The 15,072-nt window shown below is 41.2% G+C and overlaps 1 protein-coding gene across 5 annotated transcripts in view; it reads right to left on the bottom strand.

Annotated features, from left to right (window-relative positions):
* LOC132391196 (stAR-related lipid transfer protein 13-like) overlaps nt 1-15,072 on the bottom strand; it is a 414,973-nt gene that overhangs the window by 298,392 nt on the left and 101,509 nt on the right. For 4 of the 5 annotated variants that reach the window (XM_059964081.1, XM_059964085.1, XM_059964080.1 and 1 more), the window contains one exon: nt 2,839-2,994. The exons of the other annotated variant lie outside the window; for it this stretch is intronic. In XM_059964081.1, coding sequence (XP_059820064.1) covers nt 2,839-2,994 — 156 coding nt within the window. The remainder of the gene's footprint in view (nt 1-2,838; nt 2,995-15,072) is intronic. 5 annotated transcript variants of the gene reach the window in all.

Below are 15,072 nucleotides of genomic sequence, written 5' to 3'. Positions count from 1 at the left end.
TAAGAAAGGAGGAAGGCAGTAGAAAGAAAATTATAGACCGGTTACCCTGACCTCAGTGGTTGGGAAGATGTTAGAATCAATTGTTAAGGATGAGGTTATGGAGTACTTGGTGACACAGGACAAGATAGGACTAAGTCAGCATAGTTTCCTTAAGGGAAAATCTTGCCTGACTAACCTATTGGAGTTCTTTGAGGAGATTACAAGTAGGATAGATAAATGGGATGCAGTGGATGTTGTATATTTGGACTTTCAGAAAGCCTTTGACCAGACAGACAGACATACTTTATTGATCCTGAGGGAAATTGGGTTTAGTTACAGCCACACCAACCAAAAATAGTGAAGATATATAGCAAGATAAAACCATAAATAATTAAATAATAATAAGTTAATCATGCCAAGTGGAAATAAGTCAACCACCAGCCTATTGGCTCAGGGTGTCTGACACTCTGAGGGAGGAGTTGTAAAGTTTGATGGCTACAGGCAGGAATGACTTCCTATGACACTCAGTGTTACATCTCCGTGGAATGAGTCTCTGGCTGAATGTACTCCTGTGCCTAACCGGTACATTATGGAGTGGGAGTCATTGTCCAAGATGGTGTACAACTTGGACAGCACCCTCTTTTCAGACACCAGCGTCAGAGAGTCCAGTTCCACCCCCATAGTATTACTGGCCTTATGAATGAGTTTGTAGGTGCCACACATGAGGCTGCTTACAAAGTTAAGAGCCCATGGTATTACAGGAAAGTTACTAACCATGGTTAGAGCACTGGCTGATTCATAGGAGGCAGTGAGTGGGAATAAAAGGATCCTTGTCTGGTTGGCTGCCAGTAACTAGTGGTGTTCTGCAGGGGTCACTGTTGAGACTGCTTCTTTTTATGCTGTATATCAATGACTTAGATGATGGAATGGATGGCTTTATTGCCAAGTTTGCAGATGATGCGAAGATTGGTGGAGGGGCAGGTAGTGTTGAGGAAACAGATAGGCTGCAGAAGGACTTAGACAGATGAGGAGAATGGGCAAGAAAGTGGCAAATGAAATACAATGTTGGAAGATGCACTTTGTTAGTAGAAGTAAATATGTAGACCAATTTCTAAATGGGAGAAAATCCAAAAACCTGAGATGCAAAGGGACTTGAGTCCTTGTGCAGAACACCCTAAAGGTTAACTTGCAGGTTGAGTCAGTGGTGAAGAAGGCAAATGAAAAATTCATATTCATTTCTAGAATACAAGAGCAGGGATATGATGCTAAGGCTTTTACGGCACTGGTGAGGCCTCATCTTGAGTATTGTGAAAAGTTTGGTCTCATCTAAGAAAAGATATGCTAGCATTGGAGAGGGTCCAGAGTTGGTTCACAAGGATAATTCTGGGAATTAAAGGGTTATCATACAAGGAACATTTGATGGCTCTGGGTCTGTATTCACTGAAATTCAGAAGGATGAGAGGGATCACATTGAAACCTTTCGAATGTTGAAAGGCCGAGACACAGTAGATGTGGAAAGGATGTTGCCAATGGTAGGGGAGCCCAGAACATGAGGACAGAGCCTCAGGATAGAGGGGCATCCATTTAAAACAGAGATGTGGAGAAATTCCTTTAGCCAGTTTGTGGCATTTGTTACCACAGGCAGCTGTGGAGGTCATGTCATTGGGTGTACTTAAGGCAGAGATTGATAGGTTCTTGATTGGACACTGCATCGATGGTTACGGGGAGAAGGCTGGGAAATTACATTGAGTAGGGGTAAAAAGGATCAGGCATGATTGACTGGTGGAGCAGACTCAATGGGCCAAATGACCTCATTCTGCTCTTGTATCATATGGTATTAAATTGAGGCTAAGGTAACAATTCAACGAGCTTGATGTTTAATCTCATTTGTACTAAGTCTGTCTGCTTCCTGCTTGGTAATAATGCAAACTTTTTTTTATTGCTATGCAAACTGAAAACAATGCTTGACTTGAAAGGCAAGACCAATAATATATATGTGTAAATTATTACACGTGAAGTTAATAAACTTATGCACTGATAACTTTCACTCACAGCTGTGTTAAACTTTACATTACTTAAAAAGATGTTTTCAACATTGATGATGGATTAATTCATTAGATCATTAACCTTTATCGTGCGATGAGATTGTATTTGTTTAAAAGTAGCTGTTTGTGGTCATCTTTTGCAACAAACCAGCAGTTGAGAGCAATATAGCAACAGGCGAAATCACTGCTGCTGTGAGCAAGCTCAGTGATTCTCAGGGCAACTTATTTATGGCACTGAACACCTGCTATATATCCTTAATGTTGATCAATGTGAGCCCCTCAGCATACAGCATCAGACAACAATGTCATGAACTTGCATGTTCTGAGTCCATTTATCTTAAAAAGATCTTATTTCAATAAGGAAGAAAAAGCATGTCAGGAAAATGCAATTGAGCCAATGAAGAGATCATAAGGTACACCTTTAACTTAGCCTTTACCCTGTAATCCAAACCTGTCCTGAGTTAAAATGAGTCAGCATTATCGACTCAGCAGTGATTGAGTGAATTAGAAAGCTTTGCTGTATGTAGTATGATACTAATTAGGCTCACTGAACAGATTTATTATTATTAAGGAATTTATTGATGCTGCTCATTAAAGTATGCATATTATTTATGATCAATAAGCTGTATGGTTAAAGTCAGGAAGGGAGAGAAGTGGCACGTTAATGTTGCAGGAAGTGTTTTTTTCCAAAATCTGCAGTTTTGTTTTTAAAGTACATTCTGCCTGGTATTTTTCTCTGTTATCCTTTTATTTATCTCAATATACTTGAAGTCAGTTGAATAGGAGAGACAAGAAGAGTGCAATCATTACTTACTGGCTGCTGGTGGCAACGTCTCTTGATGGCAGGAGGACCAACAGGGGAGGGACTAACGATAAGAGCATCCTCAATGTCCAGGTTCAGCTGGTCAAGCTTCTTCATCAGCAAAGTCATGGAGTCTCTCCAATGGAAGACATCTTTGTTAGACTCTGCCTGAAACAAGCATCAATTGCAGAATCATAAAGTCAGTGCCTCTGTAGCCACACAAGTAAATTATACAAAATGTCTTGTTTTTCTGCTGGAAACAGAAGGGTGCTTCCAGGTCTATACTATTTTATTCACTGTATTTGAACTGTTGAATGGTTATTCTTACATTCATCCTTGAGATATTGCTAGCACGTATCTCCGTATCCCTAATGTCCTTGAAATGCTACTGGTGAGTGTGTACTTCAGCTGCCGCAGCCCTGTGCTAAATGATCTCAGGATTCTGACCGAGTCATGGTGAAGAGTGCATGATATGCAATTATATTGAAAGCATGGGTTTGAAATAACTGCAGGGAGATGACAGGTTACATACAGTAATAATACTTTGTCTGGCCAACAGTAACACGAGTCTACGTGAAACAAAAGAATAAGTCAGCTGCCACATATACACTGATAATACATGGCCTACGTGTCCGCCTGTTTTCCTTTCCCCTCTGCTAGTTGCATGCTATCAGCTGCTTAAGTGATAACCAGTCTCGGATAAACCCCAGCTTTCTGTAGTTCAATTCCATCATACATATGACAAGGAAGGAAGTCCGTTGGTCCATCAACTTCATACCAGCTCTCAGAAAAGCAAACCAGTTAATTCCTTTCCTCATTGACTTATTTCCCATAGCCTGCAACTTACTCTCTCACACATTAACATCAATTCCCCCTTTTAATACTTCAGAATATTTGGACTTACACAATTATCAGGACCTGTTTGGGAAAGTCTATTGCTTATTCCCCTCCATAGATGATGCCTGTCTTGCTGAGTTCCTCCAGCATTTTATATGGTTTGCTCATGATTCAGAGCATCTGCAGAATCTCCTGTGTTTATAATCTAGCAACACTGCCTTGTCTATATGAGTCCAGTCCCAAGCAAAAAGTTTAATCTTGATCGTCTCCGAAATGATCCAAATATAGGAGCAGAATTAGGCCATTTGGCCCATCAAGTCTGCTCCACCATTTCATCATGGCTGTTCCAATTTTTCTCTTAGCCCCAATCTTCTGCCTTCTCCCCATATCCCTTCATGCCCTGACCAATTAAGTATCTATCAACCTCTGCTCTGACTTGGTCTCTACCACTGCCTATGGCAAAGAATTCTACAGATTCACCACTCTCTGGCTAAAGGAATTCCTCCTCATCCCTGTGATAGAGACTGCTCCTCTATTCTGAGGCTGTGTCCCCTGGTCTTAGACTCTCCCACCACAGGAAATATCCTTTCCACACCCACTCCATCAAGGCCTTTCACCATTCAGAAGGTTTCAATTTGGTCACCCCTCATTCTTCTGAATTGTAGTGAATACAGGGCAGAGCCATCAAACACTCTTCATATGACAAGCCATTCAATCCAGGAATCATTTTCATTAACCTTCTTTGAACCCTCTCCAGTTTCAGCACATTCTTTCAAAGATAAGTGACCCAAAACTGGTAGGGTGGTAGGTGAGGACCCTATCCCTGGTAGAGTGGTGGGTGGATGGGGTAAGAGCTGACGTGTTTGAAATGGAAGAGATACAGATGAGGACAGCTTTGATGGTGAAGGAAGGGAAGCCCTTTTCTTTGAAGAAGGAGGACACCTTCTTCATTCTGGAATGAAAAGCCTCATCCTGAGAGCAAATGCAGCAGAGACGGAGGAATTGAGAGAAGGTGATGGCATTTTTACAAGTAACAGGGTGGGGAGAGGTATAGTCCAGGTCGCTGTGAGAGTCAATGATTTTATAATAGACATCAGTAAATAAGCTGTCTCCAGAGACAGATAAAGGGGAGGGAGGTGCCAGAAATGGACCAGGTAAATTTGTGGGCAGTGTGGAAGTTGGAGACAAAGTGGATGACATTGACGAGTTCCACATAGGTGCAGGAAGCAGCACCAAAGCAGCCATCAATATAGCTTAGGAAAAGTGGGGGACAGCCACTAGTGTAGGCTTGGAACATAAACTGTTCCATGTAGCCGACAAAAAGGCAGGCATAACTGGGACCCATGCAAGTGCCCATAGCTGCACTTTTTGTTTGAAGGAAAAGGAGCCAAAGGAGAAATTATTAAGAGTGAGGACAAGTTCCACCAGCTGGAGAAGAATGGTGGCGAAGGAGAGCTGGTTGAGTCTGGTGTCCCGAAAGAAATAGACATTTGAGGCCTTCCTGGTGGGGGATAGAGGTGTACAGGGACTGGACATCCATATTGAAAATAAGATGATCGGAACCAGGTAACTTGAAATCATTGAAAAGATCCAGAGCTTGTGAAATGTCACAGCTGTAGGTAGGAAGGGACTGAACTATGGGAGATAAAACAGAGTTGAGGTATGCAGATATGAGTTCAGTGGGGCAGGAACAAGCTGTAACAATGGGTCTACTTGGACAAGCGGGTTTGTGGATCTTGGGTAGGAAATCATTGACATTTAACAAAGTCAAGGAGGGTTTAAACTAATTTGCAAGAGGGCTGGGACCCAGAGCAATAGAGCAGTGAAAGAAGTGCATGGAGTAAAGTCAGATCTAACATATAGAGAGGCTTTGAGGAAAGAGCAGCAGAATAAAGGGTATAAAGGTAGTAAGGTAGAAGGTCTAAAGTGTGTGCACTTCAATGCAAGAAGCATCAGGAACAAAGGTGATGAACTGAGAGCTTGGATACATACATGAAATTATGATGTAGTGGCCATTACGGAGACTTGGCTGGCACCAGGGCAGGAATGGATTCTCAATATTCCTGGATTTCAGTGCTTTAAAAGGGACAGAGAGGAGGGGAAAAGGGGAGGAGGTGTGGCTTTACTGGTCAGGGATACTATTGCAGCTGCAGAAAGGGTGGGTAATGTAGCAGGATCCTCTTTTGAGTCAGTATGGATGGAAGTCAGGAACTGGAATGGAGCAGTTACTCTACTGGGGGTATTCTATAGGCCCCCTGGTAGCAGCAGAGATACCGAGGAGCAGATTGGGAGGCAGATTTTGGAAAGATGCAAAAATAACTGGGTTGTTATCATGGGTGACTTTAACTTCCCCAATATTGATTGGCACTTGATTAGTTCCAAGGGTTTAGATGGGGCAGAGTTTGTTAAGTGTGTCCAGGATGGATTCCTGTCACAGTATGTTGACAGGCTGACTAGGGGGAATGCCATACTAGATCCAGTATTAGGTAACGAACCGGGTCAGGTCACAGATCTGTCAGTGGGTGAGCATCTGGGGGACAGTGATCACCGCTCCCTGACCTTTAGCATTATCATGGAAAAGGATAGAATCAGAGAGGACAGGAAAATTTTTAATTGGGGAGGGGCAAATTATGAGGCTATAAGGCTAGAACTTGCCGGTGTGAATTGGGATGATGTTTTTGCAGGGAAATGTACTATGGATATGTGGTCGATGTTTAAGGATCTCTTGCAGGATGTTAGGGATAAATTTGTCCCAGTGAGGAAGATAAAGAATGGTAGGGTGAAGGAACCACGGGTGACAAGTGAAGTGGAAAATCTAGTCAGGTGGAAGAAGGCAGCATACATGAGGTTTAGGAAGCAAGGATCAGATGGGTCTATTGAGGAATATAGGGTAGCAAGAAAGGAGCTTAAGAAGGGGCTGAGAAGAGCAAGAAGTGGGCATGAGAAGGCCTTGGCGAGTAGGGTAAAGGAAAACCCCAAGGCACTCTTCAATTATGTGAAAAACAAAAGGAAGACAGGAGTGAAGGTAGGACCGATTAGAGGTAAAAGTGGGAAGATGTGCCTGGAGGCTGTGGAAGTGAGCGAGGTCCTCAATGAATACTTCTCTTCGGTATTCACCACTGAGAGGGAACTTGATGATGGTGAGGACAATATGAGTGAGGTTGATGTTCCACAGCATGTTGATATTAAGGGAGGGGAGGTGTTGGAGTTGTTAAAATACATTAGGACGGATAAGTCCCCGGTGCCTGACAGAATATTTCTCAGGCTGCTCCATGAGGCAAGGGAAGAGATTACTGAACCTCTGGCTAGGATCTTTATGTCCTAGTTGTCCACGGGAATGGTACCGGAAGATTGGAGGGAGGCGAATGTTGTCCCCTTGTTCAAAAAAGGTAGTAGGGATAGTCTAGGTAATTATAGACCAGTGAGCCTTACATCTGTGGTGGGAAAGCTGTTGGAAAAGATTCTTAGAGATAGGATCTATGGGCATTTAGAGAATCATGGTCTGATCAAGAACAGTCAGCATGGCTTTGTGAAGGGCAGATCGTGCCTAACAAGTCTGATAGAGTTCTTTGAGGAGGTGACCAGGCATATAGATGAAGTTAGTGCAGTGCATGTGATCTACATGGATTATAGTAAGGCATTTGACAAGGTTCAACACGGTAGGCTTATTCAGAAAGTCAGAAGGCATGGGATCCAGGGAAGTTTGGCCAGGTGGATTCAGAATTGGCTTGCCTGCAGAAGGCAGAGGGTCGTGGTGGAGGGAATACATTTGGATTGGAGGGTTGTGACTAGTGGTGTCCCACAAAGATCTGTGCTGGGACCTCTACTTTTTTGATTTTTATTAACGACCTGGATGTGGGGGTAGAAGGGTGGGTTGGCAAGTTTGCAGACGACACAAAGGTTGGTGGTGTTGTGGATAGTGTAGAGGATTGTCAGAGATTGCAGAGAGACATTGATAGGATGCAGAAGTGGGCTGAGAAATGGTAGATGGAGTTCAACCCGGAGAAGTGTGAGGTGGTACACTTTGAAAGGACAAACTCCAAGGCAGAGTACAAAGTAAATGGCAGAATACTTGGTAGTGTGGAGGAGCAGAGGGATCTGTGGGTATATGTCCACAGATTCCTGAAAGTTGCCTCACAGGTAGATAGGGTAGTTAAGAAAGCTTATGGGGTGTTAGTTTTCATAAATTGAGGGATAGAGTTTAAGAGATGCAATGTAATGATGCAGCTCTATAAAACTCTAGTTTGGCCACACTTGGAGTACTGTGTCCAGTTCTGGTCGCCTCACTATAGGAATTACGTGGAAGCATTGGAAAAGGTACAGAGGAGATTTACCAGGATGCTGCCTGGTTTAGAGAGTATGGATTATGATCAGAGATTAAGGGAGCTAGGGCTTTACTCTTTGGAGAGAAGGAGGATGAGAGGAGACATGATAGAGGTATACAAGATATTAAGAGGAATAGACAGAGTGGACAGCCAGTGCCTCTTCCCCAGGGCACCACTGCTCAGTACAAGAGCACATAGCTTTAAGGTAAGGGGAGGGAAGTTCAAGGGGGATATTAGAGGAAGGTTTTTCACTCAGAGAGTGGTTGGTGTGTGGAATGCACTACCTGAGTCAGTGGTGGAGGCAGATACAATAGTGAAGTTTAAGAGACTACTAGACAGGTATATGGAGGAATTTAAGGTGGGGGGTAATATGGGAGGCAGGGTTTGAAGGTTGGCACAACATTGTGGGCCGAAGGGCCTGTAATGTGCTGTACTATTTTATGTTCTATGTTAACATCATCCAAATCATTGACATATAACATAAACAGAATCGGTCCCAACCCAGACCTCTGTGGAATACCACAAGCTCCATACTTCAAGGGCTATTAGGGATAGTATTTGCCCCTTGCCAGCAATCCCTACATACCATGTAGCCAATCAGAAGAAAACTTCTTCCTTTGACTTGCTCTAGATTTTGTCTGATATTGTATTGTGCAGTACATTGAAGTTACTCTATTTCCAGTTGAGATGAGTACAGAGAACGGTGCTCATTTAGTATCATTTAGTAAAACAGATAGTATTTGCCCCTTGCCAGTATACTTTTGGCACCTGTGCTGTACATTCCTATTCAACTTCAAATGTTGCTTTATATATGCATGAAAATCTTTCCATTTATGGTAACAACCAGCTAAATTTAATACTATTTTCTATTACTATACAGGAGACCCATTGTCTCTCTTTACAGTAGAAGTTTCAGTGCTTGAGTTCACTAGCGATCAGTTAAAGGCTGCAGATTGCAGCAAAGATCTTGTTGGGATCACATCCTATTCTTGTTGGTGGAGTTTGTATTGGAGTTATGAGTCAAATGGTATGAAGATAGGCCTTATCTTCAGCTAGCTAGATTGTGTGGCTTGTAGATGGAAAGATGCAGATTATCTCAAAATAAAAACAACATAGCTACCACCCTGGATTATCTTGGTACTCATCATCCTGATTCAGAAGATGTAGATGAAGACCTGCTACAAATTCAGGGAACAAATTCACTTGTTTAGCCATGGTAATGGAATCCAGCCAAAGGTAGATATATTTGGAAGCTCACTATCTTAGCAACTCAATGTTTTTTCAGCTTAACACTCTCCACCAAGGGAGAAAGGAATGGATTGCACTGACATCAATTAGTGAGTTTGTTTGACTTTGCTACAAGTAGTACATATGTCTGTTAATCTGGAGAAATGGAGCCTCCAATGTCATTTAATGAGACACCCATGAGATGTTTTCTCTAAATGCTCTGCTGGAGAGGATCTTCTGCAAAGGCTCATTTCCTCCCAACTCTCTCCTCCTCCTCTTGAAAGATCACTTTTTATTTGACATGCTTGTTACTCCTTCAAGTAACACTAACAAATATGTCAGATGCAGCTTCTCTTCATAAAGCAATAATGACTCCAGCTGATAGTCTAAATATCCTGTTGTTATCTCCCAAGTAAAAGATTCCAGCATTTTCCCAATGACAGATGTTAGGCCTACTGATCTATAGTCACCAAGTAATGAAAACAAAGAGTCTGCAGACTGCAGATGCTGGATCTCACAATCGACCTCATCAAGGCTCTCCACCTGAAACGCACTGTCTCTGCAACTGCAACACAATATATTGCATTCTTTTTTTTTTCTTCTCACTCGATCACATTCACTTTATGGCATGATCTGTGAGGTACACAAATAAGATGTTTTTCCACTATATCTCAGTACACAATATCATGCCAATACCCCAGAAACTGGAGCAACAATCTGCTGGAAAAATTCAGCAGGCTGTCCTGATATTTCAATAATTCCATTATCCCCTCGCATGGAGGCTACTCACCCCACTGAGTTCCTCCAGCAGATTGCTTATTAGTTACTAATGTGGAACTGCAGCAGTTAACTTACACCCAGTAAGCCCACAAAACAGCAATGTGATAATAACTGCAGAGTTCAAATTTATTGTGTTAACTGAGGAATAAGTATTAGACAGAACATTAGGGGAAATTTCCCTGCTCTTCCTCAAACCAAATTACTGGCTGAAAACTTCTTTCTGGATATTTGTCCTCATCCATCTGGAGTGTGTCCTGAACCCCCAACCTGTGAATTCGAGACATGAGAGCAATGCACCGAGCTGGAGCTGACACAAGGGTGACACTTTAAATACAGGGTCAAATCGGTTTCCTTTGTCCCGAGGTCAAGAGTGCATTTGAGAACATTATTATTCTTGACTGACAGTGATTGCTAAAATTACCATTTCCATCTGTTAAATAGCTCATTGTCTTTTTCATTGCTCTAATGGAAGCACTTTTCTACAAATCATCTTCCTGCAGATGGCCAACTGGATAAAGCCCAGCTGCTGGTTCTGAATGCACCAAGATTATAAGATAGCTTTGAACTCCCTAAACGTCAGATTAGTTCTGGAGTTTAGTTCCGCAGTTGGTCTAATTAGTTTTGTGATAAACATATTCCATCTACAATTCCAAAACAACAATATAATAAGCCAGATCAATTACAGACAAGTTATTCAATGAAAATATTAGGAAAGAAAGAGTACAATACCTATTTAATACAAGCTGAAAACAACTGGAATTTTCAAGGTGTGACTCAGAATCAGAATTGCGTTTTAATTGTGGTAACAGTAGTGTGCAGACCTGCAATTGCTATAAATTACCAAAAAAAGTGCAAAAAGGAATAAAGAGGCAGTGTTCATGGGTTTACAGAACAATCAAAAATCTGATGGCAGAGGATAAGAAGCTATTTCTAAATTGTTGAGTGTGGGTCATCAAGCTCCTGAACCTTGCCCCTTACAGTAGTAATGAGGAGAGGGTATGTCACAAATAGTGAGGGTCTTTAATGAAATAAACTGGTTTTACTGATTCATTTACCTTGTACACACCCATTGCTGTGATTTATTTTATTCTTCCCTCTCTGAAGTCTCTGTGGATCACACATCACTGAGCAGACTGTCCCTAATCTCCTAAATGCTGCCAGTGTTGTTCTATAAGAGTGACTTCGGCTCCTCCCTTTTGGCAGAAACCCAGGTTACTTACAAATCTTGAAAATGATGGAAGGCAGACTGTCCATTGCTGATTTCAAACTACTTTCTAAATAGCTAACAAGGACCTCCCTTTAAAGAGTACTTCAATCTGCAAATCAGGCTGTAATAATCAGACAGTTTTAACTTGGCAGTCTGTTGAGGAAGGTTTTCAAGACAGAGGAAGACATGGGAGAGGTAGATCCCAATCCTGATGAGGCACAGGAGCATCCGAGATTAATTCAGACTCTCAACAGGAACATGCATCATCCCTGCTTTGGACAGAATCCTTGCTCAATTGAAAAATCTCTGGATCCCAGCAGCTTATCTCTACATCTAACACCAATCCTCAAGCAGGATCTAAGTGAAGCCTGGGTGCTTAGAACATAAAACATAGAACACTACAGCACAGTACAGGCCCTTTGGTCCGTGTTGTTAACCCATTCCAAGATCAACCTAACCCTTCTCTCCCATACAGCCTTCCACTTCTCTATCTTCCATATTTTAAATTCTAACTCACTTTGTTCCCCAACCATACTAAATAGGCCTGGAGCTTTAGACTGACATACATTTCCATGCTTTCTGTCCATCTTTAAGTACAGTTATTGTTGTCAGAATCTTGGCATTCAGTTTGTATGTATAAGATACCCCACAATGACAGGAACCTTTCTTTTATTCATGGGCTATAGACATTATTTGTAATACTGGCATATATTAACAATCTCTAACAGAGGAGACAGTTACAATTAAATTCATTGATGGGTCTGGATCTCCAAACTGGCAATAGTTGGGGAAGAACAGCAGATTTTCTTTCTTGAGGACATTTGTATGCAGATGGATTTTTATGGCAATGTGGTTATTTCATAGCAGCACACACCAAATGCTGTAGGAACGCAGCAGATCAGGTGGCAGATATGGAGAGGAGTAGAATGTGGAACACAACAGCACAGTACAGGCCCTTTGGCCCATGATATTATGCTGACATATTAACATGCTTTACGATTAATCCGACCCCTCTTACGTAGCACTCCATTTTTTGATCATTAATGTGCCTATCTAATAGCAAAGACATCACTGTTAATATCTTGGGAAAGGTACCCTGTAATATGAGGTAGAAACCTGCTGGTATTACAAATGTGGTTTGACTGATGTAATTCTACAGAAAAGGAATATATCTGAGGCATAAAAACTCAAAGTATTGATGAACATGATTACCAATGCTTTGCTTTTTAGTAGAGGAGATAGTTTATAAGCCAAATTTTAGCAGATAGTACTCAACTGTCAATTTTTCTATGACTGCTTTTGAAACTTGTTAGAGTTTATGGGAAATTGGGAGAATATAAAGAATAAAAGTGGTATTACTTTAAAATACGGTTCCTTGATGTTCAGCAATACACACAAAATGCTGAAGGAACTCAGCAGGTCAGGAAGCATCTTTGGAGAGGAATAAACCATCAACGCTTTAGCCCGAGACTCTTCATCAGGATTGGAAAGGTGAAACCTCCCTCTTGTGCCTTTCTTCCCTTCCTTTCTCCCATGTTCACTGTCCTGTCCTATCAGATTCCTTTTTCCACCCTCTAACTCTTCCACCTGTCACCTCCCAGCTTCTCACTTCATCTTTCCTCCACCACCTATCCACCTTCCCCCCCCCCCCGACCTGGTTTTACCTGTCAGTTGCCAATTTGTACGTTTTCTCTTCTCCCACCTTCTTCCCCTGCCCCACCTTTTTACTCTGGCATCTTCCCGCCTCTTTTTCAGCCCTGAAGAAGGGTCTTGGCTTGAAACATTGAGTGTTTATTTTATTTCCATAGATGCTGTCTGACCTGCTGTGTTCCTCCAGCATTTTGTGCGTGTTGGTCTGTTAAAAATAGAGGTTAAAGATAATTTTAAAAATTCAAAGTGAATGCTGCTTCTGTCCATAGTTAGAGGAAGAGCTCTGGATTTTGTTTTACTTTCTTTGATTCTCTGCAAGAATTTGGGATAAGTGTCAACACAAAAATCAGGTTATTTTGCAGGTTATTTGTCAAACTTCTATCAGTTGAGTTATTACCAATTGTTTTATATTCATTTTTTAATAAATAACCCAGTTATCAGAGATACAATAAAGGCAGAACAATGCTCAATAAGCAGTAATTTGAAGTAAAAGAACAGAAAGTAAATGAGATTTGAAGCTGTCCTGAAACTGAATACATTGAGGATCAGACTTGTGTCTTGCACCAGAGACCAAATGGAAATAGGACACTTCCACTTGCCCTTCTGAAAAGAGATAGTCTGCTATATCTTACATGCTCCTCTCTAACCCAACTTTAACTTTTCCATTCCTTTCCTCCACCTCTCTATCTCTATCTCTGGGATAGGCTAGTGACCAATATCCACTAAAAGGCAGCAGATTCTCTTGACTAATATTGCCCATAACAATTCCAATGATGCAGTCTTCTATATCTTTGTTTTCAATATGCCTCCTTACTCCTTGGCCTTGAACGTTTCTGTTCTCTCCTCTTCTCTCCCCTACAGGATTCTCCTTGTCCTTGTTTTTCAACTTCCCAGCCCTCACATTAAATGAAACTTCAGAAGATTGTCATGACCGTGTGCATCTTTGCCTGTTCATTTCCCTCACAGATACCCTAGTTTACTTTTCCCTCACCATCACCAATCATTCCTCTTTCCACAGTAGTGCGATGGATATTCACTGTCTTTGGGTTAGAGGCCTCGTCTTTTGCCAAACTCAGCTTTCTAAACATAGCAGCAATGAGCTTCTTAGATGAACTGGTTGTTTTGGAATAAGTTAAACTGCCAATTCATCTTTTTTGTTTAGCTTCTGGTCATAAACGGGAGTCTGTCTTCAGTTCTCAATGTAACTGGCAAACAGTAATCAATCTGAAGTTGAAACGATAGCTTTGCAAACAAACACTCTCAATAGAGCAGACTGCTAGCTCACATCACCTGGTCTAATTTCTGAAGAGGTGCAATATAAGACAATGGGTATGCTGATTTGGCTTGTTTCAAACTAGACAATGCTAGCTAAATTGTTTAGTTCAAGGAAGCTTGCAGATCAGATGGAAATGATCTTTTAGCACAAAAATAGATGATCTATTTTGGAAGTTGGAAGTTTGTGTACTCGTGGAGTCAGCTTCACAGCATTAATTGTGGGTACCTGGGATCTCTGACTGTAGAAGCCTGTGTTAAAAGGGATATGAAAAAATATCACATGTAAATGGCAGAGAAATAGTATAGATGCAGTTCAGACTTCTTAGGAATGATCCAAGAACATCAAGAAGTATGACAGAAACATGGGGTGAATTTGAATCCAATCTTTTGCTTTTGATTCCTGCGGCAGATGACTGGCTTGTCAATGGCTCATCGGTATGTCTATTTAGTTTATAGGAATTTTATCTGTGTTTTCAAAATCCATTGTGTTTTAGAAATCTCTTGTAATTTGGAAGTTTTTTTATGAGATGAAAATCCTCTGTGAGTTTTAAATGTTTTAAGAATGTTGCTTGAATTTAAACATGTATCACTGAAAATAAATGAACAGTGTTTAAGCTGCTTTGTTAGCTGTAAGAATATTCTCCTTTTTTAAAAAACTTTTTTATTGAGTTTTTAAATAATTACAGAAAGAAAAAAATGAATACCCTTCCCCCCCTCCCCCCTAACATCCCTATAGAAAAATAAAGAAAGAAAGAAAGAAAGAGTGCCTGGATATCGGAAGATCCCCACATGCTCCATGGAGTTCGTAATAACTTTAGTATATATATTTCTTTCTTTCCCCAAATAACCAATTATTTTATCTTCGGAGCACCTATATATTTAATCCTGTCTTTTGTAAATAAGGGTGCCAAGTTTTTAAAAATGTTTCATATTTATCTCTTAAAT

Source organism: Hypanus sabinus, chromosome 3 (genome assembly GCF_030144855.1).
Source record: "Hypanus sabinus isolate sHypSab1 chromosome 3, sHypSab1.hap1, whole genome shotgun sequence".
Taxonomy (NCBI): domain Eukaryota; kingdom Metazoa; phylum Chordata; class Chondrichthyes; order Myliobatiformes; family Dasyatidae; genus Hypanus; species Hypanus sabinus.
Note: the sequence above shows the minus strand (reverse complement) of the source record. Positions and strands in the feature narration are given on the sequence as shown.